The sequence below is a fragment of the Pantherophis guttatus genome, chromosome 5 (assembly GCF_059756535.1).
Source record: "Pantherophis guttatus breed Tessera chromosome 5, ASM5975653v1, whole genome shotgun sequence".
In the NCBI taxonomy this organism is placed as follows: domain Eukaryota; kingdom Metazoa; phylum Chordata; class Lepidosauria; order Squamata; family Colubridae; genus Pantherophis; species Pantherophis guttatus.
The window spans coordinates 16,558,700-16,577,243 of NC_142067.1; the positions used below are offsets into that span (position 1 = coordinate 16,558,700).

Below are 18,544 nucleotides of genomic sequence, written 5' to 3' on the forward strand. Positions count from 1 at the left end.
GGACACGACTTCGCAACTAACAACAACAACAATCCCTTGCATCAGGGTGGAGTCGGGGCAACTGAATGGAGCTGAGTGTTTGCTGGCCAGATGCCCTTCCTGTCACCAACACAGAGTTCAAAGCTGATATTTACTCATTGTGCCCAGAGAGAGAAATACCTGCCACTACCTAGGATCGAACTCACAGTGTCCTGATTGTGAGGCGATCAGAATCCCCATGGTCTACGGTCATAATTTGGGTGCTTGGCAACCAGCTTGTATTTACGATGGTTGAAGGATCCTGAGGTCACGTGATCACCACTTGTGACCTTCCCAGCCTTCTAAGAAGCAAAATCAATTGGGGGGGGGGATTCACTTAACAACCAGATGATTCGCTTAACAACTGCAGCAATTTGCTTAATAATTCTTTTGTGTGGCAAAACTGCTCATAAAATCAGATATGGCTCACTTCACCATTGCCTTGCTTAGTGTGGATAGTCCTCAACTTACAACAGTTCATTTAGTGACCGTTCGAAGTTAGAATAACACTGAAAAATGTGACTTAGGACCATTGTGGCATCCCCAGGGTCATGTGATCAAAATTCAGATGCTTGGCAACTGACCCATATTTGTGATGATTGTAGAGTCCTGGGGTCATGTGTTCACCTTTTGTAACCTTCTGACAAGCAAACCAGATTGACTTAACAACTGTGTTGTTAACACTGTATTAACTTAACAATTGCAGTGATTCATTAAACAACTGTGGCAAGAAAGGTCATAAAATGTCCCATTTTACTTAACTGTCTCACTTAACAGTTGTTTTCGCCTCCCAGTAAGTATTACTCCAAGTAGTAGTAGCAGTAGTAGTAGTTATAGTAGTAGGTCCGTGCGTCCCTTCTTTAATAGCCTAGCTACAGGTGCATACTTCTCTCTTAATTGATAAAAGATACTAGGTATTTTTTTTAATTGGAAGAGGTCTATTTGGAAGTACCTAACCCATACTTAGTTCTGAGCAGTGGTTAGAATACAGTATGCAGGCTATTTCTACTGACTGACTGCTGCCAGAAGTTTGGCAGTTCAAATCTCATCAAGCTCAGGGTTGACTCAACCTTCCATCCCTCCGAAGTCAATAAAATGAGGACCCAAATTGTTGGGGGCAATAGGCTGACACTGTAGACCGTTTAGAGAGGGCTGTAAAAGGACTGTAAAATGGTATATTTTTCAGAGTATAAGATGCTCTGGACTATAAGACACACCTACCTTTTGGGGGGGGGGACAAGAAAAAAAAATCTGCCTCTGCCTCCCAGTAATTTGCCTCCTTGCAGCAAACAGCAAACAGCAGAGGCTGAAAATGGAGCTCGTGGAGGTGGCAATAGGCAATGGCAATCCCTGCAGCCTGAAACAGCTGATGGCCGGGAGGCCGATCCAACTGTCAATCAGCTGCTTGTACTAATCAGGCTGTGCTGAAGCTGAAACTGAAATGGGCTGTTTGCTGCAAGGAGGCAAATTGCTAGAGGCAGAGGCCAAAGGGTGGGGGCCAGCAGGTGGGCAGGGCTACATTCAGTGTATAAGACACACCCAAATTTTCACCCTCTTTTAGGGGGGAGAAAGTACGTCTTATACTCCAAAAAATACGGTAAGTGCTATTTCTATATTGTATTCCTGTTTTCTAACATATTGGTGCAAAAATAGGTGTTTCCTTGAAACTACATTTTTTCCTAACAAAAGTATAAACTATCAACCCCCATCAATCCTCAAACCCCACCTTGATGGCTTTGTTTTATGTGAACCAAAAACTTCCCCTTGGTTTCACAACTCCTCAAATGTCTCCATCAACACGCCCAGTAGCTGGACTGAGTTTCACCTCTGCATTGATGTCACGCCAGATAAATCTAGTATCTATGTCATTTACTTACAAAGCAGAAATTTCAGTTTCCCATCACTAGGGCTAATTCTGTATAACTACCAGGTTTTAACTAGGACAGTGATGGCTAACTTTTTGCTGTCACGTGCCAAAAGCGGGGGTGGCAGAGGGGGGTCGCGTGGGTGCAATCCCCTCACCTATAATTCAATGTGCCCTGCTCCCCACGCATGCGCGCACAACCACCCCACACACACTTCCTCCCACTTTTGGCACATGATGGCATGGTGGGCCTGGTAGGCCCATTTTTCACCGTTTCCAGGCATGGGGATGGCAAAACCGCCTGGAGGGACAAAAACGGCCTTCCCCACCCCCCTGGAGGCCCTCTGGAGTCCGGAAATGGCCCATTTCCCGACTTCTGGTGGGACCAGAAGGCCCGTTTTTTGCCTTCACAGGCTCAAAGGCTTTCTAGGAGCCTGGGGAGAGTGAAAATGGCCTTCCCCACCCCCTGGAGGCCCTCCAAAGTCCAGAAACAGCCCATTTCCTGACTTCCGGTGGGCCCGGAAGGCCCGAAAATCAGCTGGCCAGGGCGCATGCCCACTCGAGCTGAGCTAGGGCAATGCTCACGTGCCCACAGATATGGTTCCGTGTGCCACGCGTGCCATAGATTCGTCATCACGGAACTAGTAGAAAGGCCTACTTAAAAATCTGGTACCTACTCTTTAACAGAGGTTACAGTTACATATACTGTATATTGTAAAGAATGATCACCACAAACAGTGAAAGTGTCGTACAAACTCTGCAAACTGTCAGGGGACTACATTTGTTTTTAACTACAGGACATCCTCGACTTACGACCACAATTGAGCCCCAAATTTTTGTTGCTAAGTGAAAAATCCATTAAGTGAATTTTGCCCCATTTTATAACCTTTCTCGCCACAGTTGTTAAGTGAATCAATGAAGCTGTTAAGTTAGGAACACGGTTGTTAAGTGAATCTGGTTTTCCCATTGACTTTGCTGATCGGATCACATGACCTCTCGTGACACTTCAACGGTCATAAATGCGGGTCAGTTCCCAAGCATCTCAATTTTGATCATGTGACCGCAGGGATGCTGCAACGGTCATAAGTGTGAAAAATGGTCACAAATTACTTTTTCCAGTTCCGTTGTAACGTTGAACAGTCGCTAAGTGGACTGTTGTAAGTCGAGGACTACCAATATGGTTTAGGACAAACAGCCTGTATTTTTCTCGTAAGACACAGTTATCTGTCTGCCAGCTGTTCATATTTTTTTCAGCATCATTTGTATTGTAGAAGCTTGACTCATAATAAGCAAAAACAAATTCTGACAGTTACAGTAACGTCAGTGAATATAATGAGATCCGTTAATGGCAAATTGTAAGGATGAATGGAAGAGAGAAAAGGTTTTGCACATTTATCCTTTAGTATATATCAGAACTGCTCTTTTTCCAGGCTGACATAGAGCATATGTTTTTCTCCTACCTGGTCTATTTTATTCTCACAACAACCTTGTCAGTTATATTTTAATTTCAGGTCACACAGCAAAGGACTGTGTGAAAAATAGGAAATGTCCCTGTGAATTTAATTTATCCCAACGCTAAAAAGTGGATATCAACTCAATATCCAAAAGTGGATATCAACTCAATATTTTAAAATCTGCAGTTGAACAAAACTTTCAATAAGTATCAACAAGCAAGACCAAAAGTTTTTTTTTTTTTAAAGAGGAAATCAGATAACGAACAGCTGTAACTAACATTCCCAGGCTGAAAATGCAAATGGTTTTGCAGAATAATGAGTTGTCATGATCATGAATTATCGCCATCAGCTAAAGCGCATTTAATCATTAACAACCGCAGCCTACTTTTGTTCATTGAAAAACAAATCCTACAATGGAGCCACAGCCTTAAGAAACTAAAATGAACAACCAAATAACCATTATTATTCATAAGAGTCCTATCCCAGACTTCTTAACATAGAATAACAGAGTTGGAAGGGACCTTGGAGGTGGTAGATTTTGGAGAAACCCTTCCATACTTCCACCTCTCACAATACTAGACAACACAGTATCAACAGTAGAGACCTTCAAATTTCTAGGTTCTACCATATCACAAGATCTAAAATGGACAGCTAACATCAAAAACGTCATCAAAAAAGCACAACAAAGAATGTTCTTTCTGCACCAACTCAGGAAGCTCAAACTGCCCAAGGAGCTGCTGATTCCGTTCTACAGAGGAATTATTGAGTCTGTCATCTGCACCTCTATAACTGTCTGGTTTGGCTCTGCAACCCAACAAGACAGACACAGACTTCAGAGGATAAGTAGAACTGCAGAAAAAACAATTGCTACCAAACTGCCTTCCACTGAGGACCTGTATACTGCACAGTCAAAAAGAGAGCTGTAAAAATATTTACAGACCCCTCGCATCCTGGACATAAACTGTTTCAACTCCTACCCTCAAAACGACGCTATAGAGCACTGCACACCAGAAAAAACTAGACACAAGAACAGTTTTTTCCCAAACGCCATCACTCTGCTAAACAAATAATTCCCTCAACGCTGTCAAACTATTTACTAAGTCTGCACTACTATTCTCATCGTTCCCACCACCCATCTCCTTCCACTTATGACTGCACGACTGTAACTTTGTTGCTTGTATCCTTACGATTTATATTGATATTGTTTCCTGATTGCTTATTTGTACCCTATGACTATCATTAAGTGCTGTACCTTATGATTCTTTATGAGCTATAATTGCACTCAACAATGAACTAAAGGGCCACCATCAGTGAGCTGTTGGACAATATTACTTGGTCTGTTGTGTGGATGTTTGGGTGGTTTAGGGGTGGACAATTGTGGTGGGTGGGGGTGTGTTTGGGAATTGTTATGTGTATTGGACCTGGTCTTTGGGTGTTAAGTGAATTTCATTGTATGGGTATACTGTGCATATACGTACAATGACAATAAAGTTATTATTATTATTATGAATGTATCTTCCCTTATGTACACTGAAAACATATGCCCCAAGACAAATTCCTTCCTTCCAAATCACACTTGGCCAATAAAAAATTCTATTCTATTCTATTCTATTCTATTCTATTCTATTCTATTCTATTCTATTCTATTCTATTCTATTCTATATAGTCCAACCCTCTGCTCAAGCAGGAGATCCTATACCATTCCAGCCAGGTGGCTGTCCAGTTTCTTCTTGAAAGCCTCCAGTGATGCAGCACCCACAATTTCTGAAGGCAAGCCATTTCACTAGTTAATTGTTCTCCCTGTTAGGAAGTTTCTCCTTAGTTCTCAGATGGTTAGTTTCCATCCATTGTTTCTTGTCTTGCCTTCTGTTGACACCCTCATCTTTGTGGCAGCCCCTTTCTTCAACCTGAAGCTCTCCAGATAAGTTGGGACTAAATGTTTGAGAATTCTGCGAAACGGGAAAAGGCCATTTGGAATATACTCAAGTGGAAAACCCAAAGGGCTTATTATGATCCATACTTTAATAATGCTTCATAGCTATCAACTAGTCCTGCTCCACTGAACAGCTTTAATATTTTACCAACCTTCTCCAACCTGGTATCTTTCAAGGGGTGACAGATGACAACTTCTCTAATTTCCCAGAACAGGGAAGATGGGATTTGTAGTCCAACATTAATGGAAAACCATGCAAGGAACATTAATTGGGAGATAAGACATTCTAGTAAAATTACAACAGTCTAACAGGAGAATGCAGTACAGTCACAGCAGATGGCAGTATTGAGCAGATTCTGTCTGATTTTCTAGAGAAGTAAAGTCCTGGTAGGGGTTGAGTTAGAAGCCAGGAGATTGTGAGTTCTAGTCCCGCCTTGGGCATGAAAGCCACCTGAGAGATTTTGGGTCACTCACTCTCTCTCAGCCCAACCCACCTCACAGGGTTGTTGTCATCGGGGCAAATAGGAAGGAGTACTAGGTATGTTTGCCACCTTGAGTTACTTATAAAGTAATGAAGGTGGGATGCAACTCTAATGAATAAAATAAATCAATGAACTAAGCACAGTTAGATCTCGTAAGGGTGGGACACCACTAGGAAAAGATGAAAGCTGGACTGGAAAGTTGATAAACCTCTAAAAGAAGGCAGTGTAAATTTTGCCAAGGACACGCTGTGGAAATGCCCACCAAAAGTCAAGCTGACCCTGATGAAAAGCTAGCCACTGTTTTTTTTAAAAAAAAGCTATTTTTAAACTATTCTGATATTGGAGTGTTGCAATGTGTGTGTGTACAGACATGCAGTGGTGAAAGAGCTGGATTCTTCTGGCTTTGTTAAAAGATTTGCCAATTTTTTTTTTAAAAAACTGCCTCTTCACACATCGCAAAGCGTTCCACACACACAATTTACCAATTCTATTATTTCTGATTAACGATAATGGTGCACCCTTAAGTCAGGGGTCCTCAAACTTGGCAGCTTTAAGACTTGTGGACTTCAACTCTCAGCATAGCTGGCTGGAGAATTCTGGGAGTTGAAGTCCACAAGTCTTAAAGCTGCCAAGTTTGAAGACCTCTGCCTTAAGTTATTTTCAACTCTTACCGACTACCCTGATAGATCCATATTCTTTCTAGCTGTAGGAAAAACTGACCTCCAGTAGCTGCTAGGGTTCAAAAGCGACAAGGGGCAAGGGGGAGTGGATGAATCCAGACCAAAGATATCCCAATATTCTCCAAAGCACCTGAGGGCAGGTCAAGAAGTAATGGGTGGAAATCTGGAGAATTGTAAGCACGAAATGATTTCAACCGATTGAGATGCTGTCTATAATTGTTTGTAAGGATGATATTTTTATGTTGTTGTTGTGTTTTTTTTTTTTTAATCTAAAATAAAACTTTTTCAAAAAAAAAAAGAAGTAATGGGTGGAAACTAATCTATTTATTATTGTTGTTTTTATTGTGATTTTATTGCTGTGAGCCACCCCGAGTCCTTCGGGAGAAGGGCGGCATATAAATTCTAATAAACTTAAACTTAAACTTAATCCAGGAGAGAAGCAACCTAGAACTAAGGAGAAATTTCCTGACAGTTAGAACAATTAATCAGTGGAACAACTTGCCTCCAGAAGTTGTGAATGCTCCAACACTGGAAGTTTTTAATAAGATGTTGGATAACCATTTGTCTGAAGTGGTATAGGGTTTCCTGCCTAAGCAGGGGGTCAGACTAGAAGACCTCCAAGGTCCCTTCCAACTCTGTTATTCTATTAATTAAGATTAACTTGCTTTCAGAAGTTGTGAATGCTCCAACGCTGGAAGTTTTTAAGAAGAGATTGTATAACCATTTGTCTGAAGTGGTGTAGGGTTTCCTGCCTAAGCAGCGGGCTGGACTAGAAGACCTCCAAGTCCCCTTCCAACTCTGTTATTCTGCTAATTATAGATTTTGAGGAGTCTCATTAGTATCTTTCCCACGTACTGATAACACATCGAATTAAATGAAACTTCCACTGGGCAGAATGAGCCTGCTAAATATTCTTTGTTTAGGGTTCTCCCATAACTTACCAAGCCCTACTAAGCAGGTACATACAAAAGTATGAAGGCTATTGCTTTTAACGCTTTGTAAGCCGCCCTGAGTCTCCGGAAAAGGGCGGCATATAAATCGAACCAATAAATAAATAAATAAACTAATAAATAAACTAATAAATAAATAAATATATATATAAAGAAAGAAGAAAGACAGACAGACAGACAGACAGACAGACAGACAGACAGAAAGAAAGAAAGAAAGAAAGAAAGAAAGAAAGAAAGAAAGAAAGAAAGAAAGAAAGAAAGAAAGAAAGAAAGAAAGAAAGAAACTTGACAGGTGTCAGTCATACTGACAGGGCATCTTCGGGTGGGGGGGGCGGGGAGGAGAGTTGTATGATCATATAATAATTCACGGAAACCTCTTTGAGCCAAGGTGACCGAAGAAGCCCACTTACCTCATATAGCCCAGGTAAGGCGAATAAAAGGGCTGCTGGCCGTGGAAGCCGAGCGGCTGGTACAGGCCTTGAGGCGGGGCGGCCGAGGTAGAGGGCAAAGCAAGAGCCTCCCTCTGCGTTATGGAGCCGGCGGAGGCTTTGTAAGGCGCTGGTCCGTATGAGGCCGGGAGGGCGCCGGCCGTGGCAGCAGCCACCTCCGCCTTGTAGAGGACGCACTCCAGGGTGGAGGACGGGGCGGAGGTCGTGGCGGCGGCTTCTAGGCTGCTCATGCTAGTATTCTTGGGCAGCGAAGGGGCGCCGATCGGCGGAGCGTAGTCCGGGCAAGGCCCCGGGGCGGCCGTTAAAGTCCCGGGCCCCAAATGCCCTCCGCCTTCGCTGCTGTTTTGGCCCACGGCCGCCGCGAGGCTCTCCTCTTTGATCTTGAAGCTGGGCTGAAAGTCCCCGCCGGTGCCCAAGAGGTAAAGCGGCGGCGGCGGCGGCGGCTGGTGCCCGTCTTTGGGCGGGTAGACGAAGCCGGAGAAGTCCTGGAGGTTGCAGGAGGCGGGCGAGGAAGCGGCGTTGGGGTGGCCGCAGAAGGGGCTCCAGTCCTGGCACTCTTCCACGTCCAGCAGCTGCCGCGTCCGGGCGGCTAAGTAAGCCGGGTTGAGAGGCAGGATGGGCACGTTGAGAAATTCGGGGCAGGCCGAGGGGGCGGCCAGGGGGGAGCGCCCCGAAGCCGCCAGGAGCTTGCAAGAAGGGGAAGAGGAGGGAGGCTCTACTACCGCGTGGCCGAGCCCGGGCACCAGGTCTTCCTCCGCCGAGCAAGGCTGTTGCTGTTGCTGCTGCTGCTGCTGCTGCTGCCCTCCTTTAGGCAGCGTGGAGGCTCCGGGGGCTGGAGCCCTGCCCCTCGGGCTCTTAAAAGGAGCTCCCGCCGCATCTTTAGCCGCCTTCCAAAGGGAAGGAGAGGCGGCGGCCGGGGGCGAAAGAGGCGGAGGAGGCGGCGGCGGCAGGAGGGAAGCGGCGTCGGCGGCGTCGGCGGGCGCGCCCTCTTCTTTGCCGTCGAGGGAGCGGCGGGTGGGGAGCCCGGAGGACAAGTCGGGGATCTCCGAGCCGAAGAAAGACGACCAAGCCGCCGAAGGGCTGTCCGTGTGGCTGGAAGCCGAGGTCAGAAAAGTATCCAGGACTCGGTCCAGGGCATCTTTGCCCGACGGCAAGCCCGAACTTTCCTGGGTCAAGGAAGAGGCCGCGGGCTGGTCTCCTGCCTTGAGACATGAGTTTTCTTCCTCTCCCTGGTCTTCCTCGTCGTCGTCCTCCTCCTCCTCGTCTTCCTCGTCCTCCTCGTCTTCGCTGCTTCTGGCATACAGGAGGCCGTCCAGGGTCAGATCGATGGCCTCGACCCTCTCCCTTCCAACGAAAGGATCCCGATCCGATGGGTGAGGAGGTACCAGGAGGATTGACCCATCCTGGGTGGAAGAGGTGGAGGCAGCCGAGGGCTCCCTGGTCACTCCCTTGGCTTTCATCTTCCCTGGCACACCCCGAAAATTTCACGGAAGGCGCACCTGAGTAGACCTAAAGCTGGACGGGACGGGCGGGGCGCAGCCTCTGCACCCTGGACATCCAAATCCTTCGGTTGGTCACATCCTCGGAACCAACGGGGTGGGGGGATGGGGGGGTTGCTTACTCCTGGAGCTGGGTGTGGGTGGGGGGGCTGGAGAGGAGGGGAGGGGGTGCTCCGGCTGGACAGGCCTGGTTGCTCGGCTAACTCCCACTCGGGATCGCGTTTCACGTGGAAGAAAGTGGCTGGATCCGAAAGGCTTCACGCGCGCTTGGCTCGCCACCGCCGCTCCATGCCAAGGCTGGCTGAGGTCCGTTTCCCAAGAATCAGCCCGTCCCGGGTGCAGAAGAGTCCCCGCAGGCACCTCGGAAGGAGGTTTCGGGGGCCGCACCTGCTTTGCTTTCCCAGGAAAAGGAGGGGGAAAAAAAATAATGCACCTGCGTGGCGGTGCTGGATCAGCGCTCTCGAACCCGACGGCGGTTGCAAACTTTTGTCTCCTTTAAGGATTCCGCCCGTCCCGTCCTGCCACGGCGGCTCTTCTTGCGAGAAACGGCGGAGGCGCTTCCTCCAGGTCTCAGGTCGGTTACCTCTCGGTCCCCCAGGCGGCTGCAGAAAGCCGTCCCGACTTCTCGCTGTCCTGTCCAGGATGAGCGCCGGATTGTAATGCTAAAGCGAGAAGTGGGGAAGTCGAACCAACCTGCTCGCCTGAATCCGAAACCCGAGCTCTGCGCTGCCCCCTGGCGGCCAATTCCTGCTCACGGCGGAATTTAGGAAACGAGGCGGTGGGGCCAGCCCTACTGGCCGGGCGCCCTTCGGCTCCTCCTCTTTGCTCTGATGCTTTCCACCGCCTCTAATCGCTAGCCACGTCTCCCCTTCTTTGCATCTCTTCTCTTTCTCTCTCTCTCTTTCTCTCTCTCTCTCTCTTTTTTCCCCTTTTCAGATTTGGGAGGAGGAGGAGGGACCCAGGCTGCAACTTTAGCAAAGTCAAAAAGGCAATAGGGCAGTGTTTCTCAACCTTGGACGCTTGAAGATGGGTGGACTTCAACTCCCAGAATCCCCCAGCCAGCGCTGCTGGCTGGGGGATTCTGGGAGTTGAAGTCCACCCATCTTCAAGCGTCCAAGGTTGAGAAACACTGGCATAGGGGATGGATAATTCCAAGGTGCACATCTGCAGGGAGCAGGAGGCGGAGAGTCTCACAACCCTCGGACTCCGCAACCCTCACAACCCACAACCCTCTGGGCGTCGCTGCTGCTCTCGCTGGTCCTGAGATGGATCAAGGGAGTGAGAAAAGTGAGGAGAGAGAGTGACCCATCACTGGTAGCAGATAAGTGAAGCAATCAGGCAAATGTGTGTGTGTGTGTGTGTGTGTGTGTGTGTGTGTGTGTGTGTGTCCATCCGTCCATCCCCTTGGAGATTGCCCCGCTCTTTCTTTCTGTCCGTCCCGCAATGCACAGGGCTTAGAAAAGTCAGGAGAACCTATAATGTAGTACATCAACCTTACTCACACCTGACGTGCCACAGCTACCTTTTTGTCAGATGTGTCCTCATAACAGAGCCTTCTTGTGGTCTCCAGCTTTAAGCCTAAACCAGTAGGTAGCCCTTATGACCGCAACTGAGCCCAACGTTTCTGTTGTTAAGTGAGACATTTGCTAAGTAAGTTTTGCCCCCGTTTTACCATCTTTCTTGCCACCGTTTTTTTTAATGTATTTTATTCATTTTAGGAAATTTCTATTGCCGCGTATTCGCACCTGGCTACTAAAGGCGGCTTACAGGAACAGATAGATAGATGATAGATAGATAGATAGAGAGAGAGAGAGAGAGAGAGAGAGAGAGAGAGATGATGGATGGATGGATGGATGGATGGATGGATGGATGGATGGATGGATGATAGATGGATGATAGATAGATAGATAGATAGATAGATAGATAGATAGATAGATAGATAGATAGATAGATAGATAGATAGATACATGAGAGAGAGAGAGAGAGATATGATGGATTGATGGATGATAGATAGATAGATAGATAGATAGATAGATAGATAGATAGATAGATAGGAGAGAAAGAGATGATGGATGGATGGATGGATGGATGGATGGATGGATGATAGATAGATAGATAGATAGATAGATAAATAGATAAATAGATAAATAGATAAATAGATAGATAGGAGAGAAAGAGATGATGGATGGATGGATGGATGGATGGATGATAGATAGATAGATAGATAGATAGATAGATAGATAGATAGGCAGGCAAGCAGGCAGGTAGATAGATAGAGATAGGTACAGGTATAGAGATAGAGATAGAGATTAGATATAGATATAGATATAGATATAGATATAGATATAGATATAGATATAGATATAGATATAGATATATCCTGTATATATCCTGTATATATTGTGGGTGTGGGTCAGTGGTGGATTGCCTCCGGTTCGCACCGGTTCTATAGAACTGGTAGTAAAACCGGCGGGAGGCCCCACCCACCGACCCCGACATCATCAAAACGCTTCTGCGCATGCACAGAAGAGCGTGCGTGCGACCCCACTGCGAACCGGTAGTAAAGGTAAGTAGAACCTACCCCTGGTGTGGGTATGGATGTATATCAGTGGTTTTCAAAAAATTTCACTACCGGTTCTGTGGGTGTGGCTTGGTGGGCATGGCATGGCTTGGTGGGTGTGGCTTGGTGGGCGTGGCAGGGGAAGGATACCTCAAAATCCCCATTTCCTCCCGATCAGCTGGGACTCGGGAGGCAGAGAATAGTTGGGGGTGGGGCCAGTCAGAGGTGGTATTTACCAGTTCTCCGAACTACTCAAAATTTCCACTACCGGTTCTCCAGAACTGGTCAGAAGCTGCTGAAACCCACCTCTGGTGTACACACACACACACACACACACACACACACACACACACACACACACAATAAATGTTAAGTGAATCACTGCAGTTGATAAGTTAGTAACCCAGTTGTTAAGTGAATCTGGCTTCCGTATTACCTTTGCTTGTCAGAAGGTTGCAAAGGAGACCCCAGGACAATGCAACCATCATAAATATGAGTCAGTTGTCCAGCACCTGAATTTGGATTAGATGACCATGGGGATGCTGTATAGGTCATAAACGTAAAAAATGGTCGTAAGTCACTTTTTTCAGTGCCGTTGTAACTGTGAACTATCGCTAAACAAACTGTTGTAAGTGGAGGACCACCTGCATTTCTCAACCCTGGCAACTTTTAAGAGGTGTGGACTTCAACTCTCAGAAATCATGGTGCTAGAGCTTATTGTGGTATTCTCCGTGGACAGCCTCACTGTGTACAAAAACCATGGGAAGAGGAGCAAATAGAGGTAGGACAGTAACCACCAGAACCCAGCTGTCAATTTCATTCGGAGGTAATTTTCTGCCGACAGGAATATGTGTGAAGAGTACTTCAGCTCAAACAAAGAAGATACCTTTACTTACCAGGGATGCTGTTAAAGGCTGAACTACCAAATCATTAATCCAAAGCCACATTTTGCATACTCCATGGGTTGATGCTGCTGGGCACTGCCCCCAGGGGTGAAATGCTATCAGTTCACACCGGTTTGGGAGAACTGGTAGCGGCGGTGGCACGTGGTTTGGTGAAGCGGTAGCGGCGGCAGCGCGAAGCTCCGCCCATCCGCCTGGACGTCATTATTTCCTGGTTTTAACCAGGAAGTAACCTGTCTTTGACCCTCTGCGCATGTGCAGAAGGCTTTGCGCATGTGCAGGGGGTCCAAAACCGCATGTGACACGCGTGCTTCTGAACCGGTAGGGAAGGTAAGTGGATTTCACCCCTGGCTGCTCCCCTTGCCATGCTTTGGTAGTGGTAAGTCCAAGTGGGGTCAATTGTTCCTTCCTTCACATCACTCTTGCTCTGCATTGACTGGCAGGTCGAAGAATAGAATAGAATAGAATAGAATAGAATAGAATAGAATAGAATAGAATAGAATAGAATAGAATAGAATAGAGTAGAGTAGAGTAGAGTAGAGTAGAGTAGAGTAGAGTAGAGTAGAGTAGAGTAGAGTTGGGTAGAGTAGAGTAGAGTAGAGTAGAACAGAACAGAACAGAACAGAACAGAACAGAACAGAACAGAAAACAGAACAGCAGAGTTGGAAGGGACATTGGAGGTCTTCTAGTCTAACCCCTTGCTTAGGCAGGAAACCCTATAGCATTTCAGACAAATTGTTATCCAATCTCTTCCAGATGAAGAAACCCAATGATCCTTGCAACCTGTAGGCGGACAATCCAGTTCTTTCTGAACGTGGCTCTCGCACTCTAAACCTGGGTCTATAAATAGAGTCCATAACTTCTGGGAGGCTTGTTTTTCACCCACCTCAGTCTCCAGAGGCTTTCCTCGAGCCTCTGGGAGGGCAAAAAGAGCCTCCCATGGGCTCTGGAGGCCCTCTGGAGGCCGGAAACCTGCCCGTTTCTAGACTTCCGGAACTTCCGAAAGGCCCATTTTTCGCCCTCCCAGAGCCTCTGCACAGGCGCTGTACTTACCTGGCATCCAAAACGGGCCACGTGGAGACTCCTTGGAGGGGAGGGGAGGGGTGGGAGGGGCCAGCCAGTCCTTGAAACTACCGGTTCGGCAAACCAGATGTAAAATTAGCATCCGGTTCACCCGAATCGGTCCGAACCTGCTGAATCCCACGCCTGGGTCTATAAATAGAGGTAGACCTTTACTTATGACCGCAACTGAGCATCAGATTTCAGTTGCTAAGCACGGCAGTGGTTAAGTGAGTTTTGCCCCATTTTGCAACCTTTTTTTGCCACAGTTGTTAAATGAATCACTGCACTGCTTATGCGTACCATGTAGTTGTTAATTGAATCTGGCTTTCACCACGGACTTTGCTTGTGGGAAGATGGCCAGGAAGGTTACAAAGGGTGATCCCATGAACCCAGCACAGTACAACTCTCATCAATACCTGCCATTTGCCAAGTGCCCAAATTTTGATCACATGACATGGGGATGCTGCAACAGTCATACAGTATGTGTGAAAAATAGCGACAGGAATAGCACTTCGATTTATATACCACTTCATAGTGCTTTACAGCCATCTTTAAACGGTTTACAGAGTCACCATATTGCCCCTCCCCAAAATCTGAGTCCTCATTTTACCAACCTCGGAAGGATGGAAGGCTGAGTCAACCTTGAATGGGTCAAGATCGAACTCTTGGTAGTGGGCAGAGTCAGCCTGCAATACTGCATTGTAACCACTGCGCCACCGCAGTTCCTGGTGGTCATAAGTCACTTTTTTCAATGCCAATGGAACCTTTGAACGGTCATTAAACGAATGATTGTACATCAGGGACTACCTGTAGCTCAGCTGCTCAGGTTTCAGGTGCAGGGAAGGCAGTGTGGAATTCAATTTTTTTTATTACCAGTTCTGTGGGCATGGCTTGGTGGGTGTGGCAGGGGAAGGATACTGCAAAATCTCCATTCCCACCCCACTCCAGGGAAAGGATAGTGCAAAATCCCCATTCCCTCCCCACTCCAGGGAAAGGATAGTGCAAAATCCCCATTCCCTTCCCACTCCTGGGGGAAGGATATTGCAAAATCTCCATTCCCACCCCACTCTGGGGCCAGCTAGAGATGGTATTTGCCGGTTCTCCAAACTACTCAAAATTTCCACTACCGGTTCTCCAAAATACTCAAAATTTCCGCTACCAGTTCTCTAGAACCTGTCAGAACCTGCTGGATTTCACCCCTGAGGAAAGGGTTCTATAATGAAGTGGAAGAGAATTCTTCTCAGTCCCTGTTCTAATGCTGCCCACCAAGTCTCATGGTGTCTCACTGGCTAGGTGGCTCAGTGGCTAAGACACTGAACTTGTCGATCAGAAAAGTTGGCCGTTCGTTGGTTCGAATCCCTAGTATAGGTCTCCTGCGTGAGCAGGGGGTTGGACTAGATAACCTGCAAGGTCCCTTCCAACTCTATTATTGTTTCCTGTTCTGTGTCCCATCAGCCAGGCTATTTTTAGATCCAGACTATTGCTAGACTCCAGAGCCAGCTCGCCTGACAGTTCACAGAGAGCAGTTGGGACCTGTCACTCAAACAACGCATCATTCTAGACACCAAGCAAGACTTGCCAAGTCCACCCTACTTCATGGAAGTGAAGCAATTGTCCTTTCTCAGCAATGCTGTTGAAGGTAAGGAATCTAAAATTGGGAGACCCTACCAGTTACTTCTGCAACTTGCCCTATATTACTTTTCTGCCAGCATAAAAAACTGGAGCATAGCATGTCGATGACACGGTGAAGAAATAGGAGGCTGTTTTTCTTTCATTGGCTGTCCTGAAAGTTTCTTTATTGATCTCCAAGAGCTAAACTTTTTTTTTATGGGGGTGGGGGGACTGCTCTAAACCAGGGGAGGGATTCAAAAATTTTAGCAACCGGTTTTCTGCCCGGTTGCTGGGTGGGCGTGGCCATGATGGGCATGGCCTACTCGGCCTTCTGCACCACGTCGGAGGGAGGGGTGTTTTCGCCCACCCCAAGCTCCGGAGAGTTTCCTCAAGCCTCCGGGAGGGTGAAAACAGCCTCCCTTGGCCTCCAGAGGTACTCCGGAGACCAGTAACAGGCCCATTTCCAGATTTTTGGAACTTCCGGGGGGCCCGTTTTTTGCCCTCCCCAGGCTCCGGAGGCTTTCCTTGAGCTTCCAGGAGGACAAAAACAGCCTCCCCCAGGCTCTGGAGGCCCTCTAGAGGCTGGAAATGGGCCTGTTTCTAGACTTCCAGAACTTCCGGGAGGCCCGTTGTTTAACCTCCCAGAGCCTCTGCATGGGCACTGCACTTACCTGGCATCCAAAACGGGCCACATGGAGACTCCTGGGAGCGGTGAGGTGAGGTCAGCGGGGCCAGCCAGTCCTTGCAACTACGGGTTCAGCAAACCAGATGTAAAATTAATATCTGGTTCACCCAAACCAGTCCGAACCGGCTGAATCCCACCCCTGCTTTAAACTCTCTCTCCTGCCTTCTGGTTTTTCTGAGCCCTCCTGCTCTGCTTTCCAGCATGGTCTCTGTTTTCAGTAACATTTTTGGAGAAAGACTGCAGATCTGACTTTAGTCAACTGTCGTCTCTGAGGTTTAGTAACTAATTTAGGTTAGTTACAAAGGTTTGGCGCTCCAAAACCACAATGCAATTCAATACATTTTGGTGTGTCTGCTAGGAACTGGTTGAGTAGTGCCTATTTAACACAGATTCTTCTTCAGATATTCAACAATGTTATTTGATACATGTAGAAGGGTGTATGTATGTTTATAGGTAAATAAGAGCTTTCCAAGTAACACCTGTCTTTTTCTCTTCGGGGACGGTATTGCTAAGGTATTGCTTGTGGGCACAAAGGGACTCGAGACTGATGACATGTTTGACCTCTCCTTCGGGCTCAGCCTGGTCATCTCTTACACGTGAGACCATTCACTGCCTCAGTCCCTGCCTTCCGCAGGGAATCAGTTAATACAGGTAGCTCAACTTATGACCACAGTTGAGCCCAGAAATTCTGTTGCTAAGCAAGACCGTTGCTAAGTGAATTTTGCCCCATTTTACGATGTTTCCCGACACGGGTGTTCAGTGAATCACTGCAGTTGTTAAGTTAGTACCACGGTTGTTAAATGAATCTGGCTTCATGATTGACTTTGCTGGTCAGAAATTTGCAAAAGGTGATCACGTGACCTTGGGGCATGGCAACCGTCATAAATATGAGTCAGTTGCCAAGCGGCTGAATTTTGATCACATGACCGTGGGAAGGCTGCAACGGTGGTAAGTGTGAAAAAGTCAGTCGTAAGTCAGTTTTTTTCAGTAATTTTGTACTAAATGAACTGTCGTAAGTCATTTACAGACTATCTGCCTAGGACAGTGATGGTTAACCTTTTTGGTGCCGAGTGCTCAAAACACGTGCACGCATGCACGCATGCACACACATGTGCCCGAACCCTCAAAATACAATGTGAGCATCCCCGCGCATGCATGCACATCCCCATGAATGCGTGCGCATCCCCTGTGCATGTGTGCACATCCCCTCGCATGCGCCCTGCCCCTCCGCACCCTATTTTGGCTTCCAGATTGGTGCAGGAGGTTTTCCAGGCCTAAAACGGGGTGCGGGGGGACTTCTTCCGGTGCCCCTGCGCCCCGTTTTGGTTTCCAGGTTGGTGCAAGCAGCAGAAATGGAGGAGAAAGGTAGGGCCAGTGGTGGGTTCCTCCCGGTTCGGCCCGGTTCTGCTGAACCGGTAGCGGTGACGATATGACGTCACTGAACCGGTTCTTCCCCCGCCCTCCCCCCGCATTATTCTTACCTTTCATTTGGCCCCACCCCCAATCTATTGCTGCCTCCTGAGTCCCAGCTGATGGGCTATAAGGAAAAAAACTGTTTAAACTCTTCCTGCAGGGCTTCAAAGGGCTGCCCTACAGCTGATCAGTGTTAAAAGGCAGTGTGGTGGTAGATCGGTGCCTCCAAAAACAAATGAGTAGACCGGTGCCTCCAAAAACAAATGGGTAGACCGGTGCCTCCAAAAACAAATGAGTAGACCGGTGCCTGCAAAAACAAATGGGTAGACCGGTGCCTCCAAAAACAAATGAGTAGACCGGTGCCTCCAAAAACAAATGGGTAGACCGGTGCCTCCAAAAACAAATGAGTAGACCGGTGCCTCCAAAAACAAATGGGTAGACCGGTGCCTCCAAAAACAAATGAGTAGACCGGTGCCTCCAAAAACAAATGAGTAGACCGGTGCCTGCAAAAACAAATGGGTAGACCGGTGCCTCCAAAAACAAATGGGTAGACCGGTGCCTCCAAAAACAAATGAGTAGACCTGTACGGCTCTGCAAGCAGTTAAAAGCCTGGTAGACCAGTACCTCTGCTAAATCCTAAAGAATTGTCACATGACCATCAAGCCACGCCCACAAAATAAGCCACGCCCACAGAACCGATAGTAAAAAAATTTAGAACCCACCCCTGGGTAGGGCGTGCTGGGGCGAACCTGTGGAGATTGGGGAAGGCCCCGCCCGCTACGCATGTGTGCTAAAGACCCGAAGACCAGCTGGCTGGCGGGAGGCACACTCACATGCGTGGTGGAACTGAGCTGGGGCGACAGCTGGCGTGCCCGCAGAGAGGGATCTGCGTGCCACCTGTGGCATGCGTGCCATAGGCTCGCTATCACAGGCCTAGGAAATAGCCTTTTTCGAAGAGAGGATCATTTCTACTTGGTAAATA

At 47.5% G+C, this 18,544-nt stretch overlaps 1 protein-coding gene across 1 annotated transcript in view; it reads right to left on the bottom strand.

Moving 5' to 3' along the window:
* PGR (progesterone receptor) overlaps positions 1–10,005 on the bottom strand; it is a 103,603-nt gene extending 93,598 nt beyond the window's left edge. Inside the window, exon 1 of the mRNA XM_034408924.3 lies at positions 7,792–10,005. Within this exon, the coding sequence (XP_034264815.2) occupies positions 7,792–9,290 (1,499 nt within the window). The 5' untranslated portion in view covers positions 9,291–10,005. The remainder of the gene's footprint in view (positions 1–7,791) is intronic.
* Between the last annotated feature and the right edge of the window lie 8,539 nt (positions 10,006–18,544).